The sequence below is a fragment of the Myotis brandtii genome, unplaced genomic scaffold, assembly GCF_000412655.1.
Source record: "Myotis brandtii unplaced genomic scaffold, ASM41265v1 scaffold191, whole genome shotgun sequence".
Taxonomy (NCBI): domain Eukaryota; kingdom Metazoa; phylum Chordata; class Mammalia; order Chiroptera; family Vespertilionidae; genus Myotis; species Myotis brandtii.
This window is the reverse complement of record NW_005357115.1, coordinates 6844204-6850995: the sequence shown is the minus strand read 5'-3', so window position 1 is coordinate 6850995 and position 6792 is coordinate 6844204. Positions and strand designations below refer to the sequence as shown.

The following is a 6792-nucleotide window of genomic DNA, read 5'->3' as shown; positions in this document are numbered from 1 at the left end:
ATTGGGGCTCTTGGCCTGGGAGACCCCCGCCCCGACGTTCCGGCTTTGTGTGATGGCTCCGTCACCACTGCTGCCTCCGACACGTCACAAATCCGAGGAGAGGCCGGCCGGCCGGCCGGGAGTCCCCAACCCCGAGAGCGAGCCTCCCCGGAAACCCGCCTCCGCCGCGTGGGTCCTGCCCTGCTCCCTACGGGGAACGCGCCACCCCCGGGGTACGCGGGAGAAAACAGGCGGGTTTTGAGTCTCTCGACGCTATGGACGTCTCCACTCTAACAGACTGTTTCTTTCTTTCTTTTTTTTTTTTTTAAACAGCAGAGTTCCTCTTTCCAACTTGACTCCCTTACCTAACCGACTGTCCTCAGCAGAATCCAATTGCCCTGGATTTCTTAAAGGTTTTAAGCTGTTTCTCCGACTTGGTATTTATTTATTTCTTCATTCTGGTGTCTAAAGACTGTGATCAAAGTTGTCCTGCGCTCTTGGCAGGGCTTAGTCTGGCTCTGTGGGGTACTAAGAAGTTCAGAGGATTTCTTGTTGGCCTGGAGGGAGGGGCAGACCAACAACACCCTGTGCCTGGTACAGGTTCTGGTGGCCCCACCTCCGGGGTGCCCTCGGTTTAGTCTTGTGCAGGGATTGAGGCTATCACGCACAAAATCACAGTAAGACCAAAACAAAGAGCAAGCAAACAAAAAACCACCTCCCTGTGTGTAAGCGAAGACTCCAGAAAACAGGGGTGTCAGGGCAAGCTTTTAAGTATAGACTCCTAAGACCCCTCAAGTAGGTCTTTCCCACTGCCGGCATGTGACCTTGAGAGTGAGCATGGCCACTGAATGTTGGGAGCCTCTGGACAGCTGTAAACGTGGGAAGGCTTTTGTCAAGAGAAGCCCAGGCTCCTGGTGCTTATCCCACTGGGCCCTTGGCGATGCTGCCACGGGAGGGGGGTGGGGGGGGTAGTGTTATCAGTGGAAGGCAGTCTTCCTGCCCCCCACCCCATCCTCCTAGATACCCTCCTCTCCAGATTCCAAATGTAGCTCCATTCCTTGCTTGGCAGGCAGGGTTTCCTGAACTTGGAGGCTGTGCTGAGTACCTGGGGTCTGTCCTGATCTCCCAGAATCCAGGAGATAAGCAAAGAAAAATTGGGACAGCTCTGGCAGTTAGAATTTGCTCAATTTACACACACTCCTCCTTGCCTACTACTGTCAACTCCTCTAGCTGGCTTTTGGTTAGTTACCCTTGGCTGCCCTTGATAGTTACCAGAACCGGATTTTGCTAGGTGAATGATTTGAGCATGTCCTTCCGGGGAGGGTGGCCCGAGAACACCCTGTGATTTACCCCAGATCTGGCAGTCCCCAGAGTCAGCCCTGGGGCAGACAAAGAAAAGCAGAGTTGATAAGCAGGAGGCAATCTTTATGGAAAAGAAAACCTCCTCCCTCTTTTCTGCAGTCCTTTGCCAACCCTGCCCCCAGGTTGCAGTACTCCAGGGAACTAGCTGAAGGGGAATGGCTCCTTGTTTCTTTGACAGGTGTTCCAATATGTGTGTGGGCATGGGCCCAGGTGAGGAGGAACATCCCTTGCACTAGGCGGGGAAAGCCCTGCCAAGTATCATGGTTTAAACTTATGATGAGAAGAATTTATCTGTCTATTGAGATCTTGCTTCTAGGCACATCCTTTGTTTGGCTCAAATACATTTTTATAATACAGAAACAAAAAACTTACCATGAGCTGCTCCTCAATACTGTAGAACACCTGCCTTCATAGCTCTTCTCCAGCAGAGATAAGACCCCAGCCTGCTAGTGACCAGCTTTTTTGGGGGACGGTAAGAGACTATGCGCACGACAACCACGAGTAATTAGTAACATTTGCCAAAATCAAAGGCATATAAAAAGGGTGGTGGTGGTTTTTATTTTTTAAACTGAAATCTCTTAGGTGAGAGTTTAGGACAAATTCTGATTGCTACCAAGGTAACTTGCTGATGAGGTGAAGCTGAGCTCAGAGGAAGTAATGAAGTTCATAGGAGGTATTGATTTACTTCCTACCAGTGGCTATGTGGTCTCCACTTTCAGTTCTTGGTTATCAGGGTTCTCTCCAGCTACTCTTCAATTTATTATTCAAGATGATTTTTTTCTGTATTTTAGTTGTAATTTAAGTTTGGTCCTGGGAGGGTGTCAGCGTAGCTTCCATTTAATCTGCTGCCATTTCCCTGCTCTGAATCTATATCTTGCCTACTGGGTTTCTCAATGGGACAATAGGAGGAGATATGAAGACTCCTTTCTCCTTCAGGCTTTTGATTATTAGTTTTATTCCTTCTTTAGCACCTTGTTTTAGAGCAGTGGTTCTCAAATGCTGCGACCCTTTAATACAGTTCCTCACGTTGTGGTGACCCCCAATTTCATTGTTACAAATTGAACATAATTAAAGCATAGTGATTAATCACAAAAACAATATATAATTATATATGTGTTTTCCGATGGTCTTAGGCGACCCCTGTGAAAGGGTTGTTCGATCCCCAAAGGGGTCGCGACCCACAGGTTGAGAACCGCTGTTTTAGAGGCTATTGTGCAAATTTGGGTAAAGGTTTAGGTAAGTCATTCTGAACCTTGATGAGTTTAGTCTGGAAGAATATCATTAGAATTGTTTGCCCACAAAAGAGCTTCAATCTGTGCTTGATCTACACAAAAAAGTACTGGTACAACAATATCCAAATTAGCCAGGACCTCATTATGAATAGAGATGTCCTCTGGGACTGGAGGGAAGAGACCATCAGGACACAGTAAATCCCTTGCTATTAAGTTAATGAGTGTCACAAAGGAAAAACTCTTTGGTTAAAGATTCTAGGCTAAAAAGGGGAAAAAAAGGTTCAAGGGTGACAGTTATACGGGTTGTGGGGGGACCTGGAGAAGGTGCGATGAGTATTATTAACTAGATGCATGACTGGAATAGTTTGTTGACTCCAAGGAACATGCTGTATAGTAGTGCTCAGGTTTAAGATGGCTATTATTGTGCCCATATCAATCAAAAAGTTGTACTGTTGTCCTTTAATTTTTAGAGAAATGTTTCCTTGCAGGTTTAAGAATAGAATGCGAAATGGAACACCTTCATTGATAACTTTTTTCTTTTCCGTTTTTTTAGTTTCTTAGTTCTAGAGCTCTTTCAATATAGACTCTTTCAAGATTTTGATCATAGCATATTAAAGTCCCTATTTCTGGTTTAAGGCCATTCACAAAAAGTTAAGAGTAAGAGCCAAAGTCAATGTGAACAGTCTGACTGTAACCTATTGTGTTTGTTTAGCTAACGGCCTCTGTGTGTCCCAGTCTCATAACTGAATGCCCAAGTACTCCAGCTCAACTCTCACCTACTCGGTAAAGCCTTACCCTGCCACCCAGGTCTTACAATTTATGTTCTTTCATCTCTGCACTAAATTTTAACATGGTCTGTGTCCTACAGTTCAGCTCTTTTCAATGTTTAATTCCTGCAATGCTTAAAAAAAAATAATACTTAATACATTAAAAATGTTTCTCTTGCTGCTTCCCTTCTTTTCTATATTTCTATCATTGCAACCTTCAGTATATTTATAATAAGAATTTCAGGTATAGGTTAATAGGTGTCACTGTGAGAAATAAAATTTAAAAAGCTTACCATTCTTTTAAAATTGATTAACTGATTCATTCACACACACCCCTTCACTTATATTATTAAAACTATTAGATGTTGGGTCAAGAAGAGAAAATAATGATTAATTTTGCTTAGAGAAGAATAAACGGTAATGGTGGGGATTTTGAGGGAAGGCAGGAGACAAGTCACCTTACAGGTGATATAATCAAGTTAATTTATTCTGAGCAGGCATGTGTCAACATTTTACTAAAAAAAACAAGTGCAGTGCACTGAACTGACCTGTATAAAAAAAAATACTGAAAGCTGAGTAGAAGCAGCCCAGATCCCTAAAGGTCAATTTATGGAAGGATCGATTAGTTCAATGTCCATGCTACCCCCCAATTTGCCAAATGTGCAAGTTACCAAAAACTTATTTGAAAATATCCAATGACTATTAAGGTATTTTTTATGAATACCACATGGAATATTTTTATTATTCTTCCAGGTATTATTCTCCAATATTCTAATTCAAAACATTCATATTTAACATATTCTAGAATGCTTTTATTCATGAATGTGTTTCGTAAATGTATTTACGTTTCTTTCAAAACATCTTGAAATTATGGTAAGATAAATCAAACTTTCAATTAATTGGAAAGCTAAGCTCATAAGTAAGTAGATGAAATCATGTAAGGAGAGTGGGAACTCAGGCTAGAATCCTGGGTGCCTTAACATTTATAAGTTGAACAGAAGATGAGAAGTCAGTGAAAAGAATCCTAGAAAGAATAGCCAGGCCTGGCCAGAGTGGCTCAGTTGGTTGGAGTATCATCCAACCAAAAGGTTGAAAGGTTGCCAGTTCGATTCCAGGTCAGGGCACATGTCTGGGTTGTAGGTTCAGTCCCTGGTTGGCCATCTACAGAAGGCAACAGATTAATGTTTCTCTCTCATATCGATGCTCCCCCCTCCCTTTTTGTCTCTAAGCATGTCCTCAGGTAAGGAATAAAAAAAAAGGCCAGTGAGATAGGAGTGCATGATGTCAGAAAACACGAGATGAAAGTGTTTCAAAGTGGGAGTGGTTGGCTGTGATGAACAGCACTGAGAGGGTAAGTAGAAAAAGAGGAGAAGGTACCATTGGATTTGCATGAAGATTGCAGTTTCATTAGTGTGGTAGTGAAGAAACCAGAGGGAAAGGTTATTTGACGATAGGAATGGTTTATTAGAGAGGGAACAATTGGTGATTCAAGAGAGGGAAGAGGATAAGATCCGCAGAAGTGGAGCCATTGGTATCAGATACTGAGCTTCTTTTTTTAAAAAATAATTCTTTATTGTTCAAAGTATTACATATGTATCCCCTCTTCCCCCATCGGCCCCCTCTATCACGCTTCCCATCCCCCCAAAGCCTTCAGCACCCTATTGTCTGTGTCCATGGATTATGCATATATGCATACAAGGTCTTTGGTTGATTACCTCCCACTCACCCACCCTCCCCCACCTTCCCTCTGAGATTCTGCACTCTGTTCCATGCTTCAAGACTCTGGATCCACTCCGCTCATTAGTTTATTTTGTTACCTAGATTCCACATATGAGTGCGATCATGTTAAGAGAGTCTTCTTCTTTTTTTTTTTTTTACTGCTGCATAGTATTCCATGGTATAAATGTACCACAGCTTTTTTATCCACTCATCTACTGATGGCATTTGGGCTGTTTCCAGATCTTAGTGATTCTAAATTGTGCTGCTATGAACATGATGGTGCATACATTCTTTCTGATGAGTGTTTCAGGTTTCTTAGGATATAGTCCTAGAAGTAGGATCACTGGGTCAAATGGCATCATATTTAATAATTTTTTGAGAAAACTCCATACTGTTTTCATAATGGTTGCACCAGTCTGCATTCCCACCAGCAGTATACTAGGGTTCCCTTTTCTCCACATCCTCACCAGCACTTGTCATTTGTTGATGGTAGCCATTCTGACAGGTGTGAGATGGCATCTCATTATCATTTTGATTTGCATCTCTCAGATGATTAGTGACCTTAAGCATGTTTTCATATGCCTCTTGGCCATCTTGTCCTCTTTGGAGAAGAGACATTGAGTTTCTTGAAGAATGAGACCATGTCTTATTTGTACTTGTATCTCTAGTAACTCCCAGTATATAGAAGGTACTCGAGAAGTATTACTGAATTATTGAACAAATGAGCAAATGGAAAAATAGATGGATGGCAGATGCAGGGCTGGAAAATGAATGATATCAAACTAAAACTCCAGAGTACGGAAAAGAGAAGAGGTGCTGGATTAATAAGGTTTCTTCAGGGACTTTGGGATCCTGGGTCTTGTCTCTGGGATAGGGTAGACAGATTTCAAACTCAGATGAAGATGAGAAGGAATAAGTGACTACTGAAGGCAGTTGGCCTTAGCTAACTTTCAAGGCACTGATCTGCTAAAACCAACTGCAGTGAGAGTTCTGGGACCATTTACTTTCTTTCTCTTTTTCCGAATCCAGGCTCATATGAAAAGTGATTATGTGTCTTTACAGAGCCAAATGGGAGGAAGGTTTTAATAAATGACAGTGCCACATTCAGTTACCCATCTGGTCAATAGCTATCCACTGAATGACAGTCTTGTATGGAGGGAAAGGTATAAGGGCAGGGTTACGCAGGGCTTATCTGTTCGTTTCTTTTGCTTATGGGTGTGTGTTTTTTATTTTTATGAATGCTTGCCTTCTATTTAGAGAGCAGCTGATTTCACGAACTGCACAGGTGAGGTGGTGTTTGAACCGGGCCACCCCTAGTCTTGGTGGGACTCCCCTGTGGGTGAGTAGGTGTTGCAGAAGGCGGCTTTGTGGAATGGAGAAAGCAGAGTATGGAAGCAGGCCCGTCTTGGAAACACAAGACTCCAGGCCGGCTCCAGCGTCTTCCAGCCCTTTCATTAGGAAAGGATTTAGGATTCCTATTTTTTCCCAGTTTGCAAGTGGACGTGGAGGCGGAGCTGGAAAGCTAGCCTTGGCGTCTGCTCCGATGGTTTTGCCCCTCTACGTCCTACGCGGGTCTACGTTCCTCGGGGTTTCCTAGCAACCTTCCGGGCCCGCCTGGCAACCTCCCGGGCCCCTGGGTGCTCAGGTTGATCACACCGGGCTGCAGCCGAGCGTCGCCTTCGGGAAGCAGGAAGAACGGCGTCCGCCCGACCCTCGGGCCCGTTACACGTGGA

At 43.6% G+C, this 6792-nt stretch overlaps 1 protein-coding gene across 2 annotated transcripts in view; it reads left to right on the top strand.

Annotated features, from left to right (window-relative positions):
* Positions 1–6792, top strand: part of MCFD2 (multiple coagulation factor deficiency 2) — a 17779-nt gene that overhangs the window by 615 nt on the left and 10372 nt on the right. The window contains exon 1 of one of the 2 annotated variants that reach the window (XM_014538479.1): positions 3306–3356. The exons of the other annotated variant lie outside the window; for it this stretch is intronic. Coding sequence (XP_014393965.1) covers positions 3321–3356 — 36 coding nt within the window. The 5' untranslated portion in view covers positions 3306–3320. Of the gene's footprint in view, positions 1–3305; positions 3357–6792 lie in introns of those variants that run through there. 2 annotated transcript variants of the gene reach the window in all.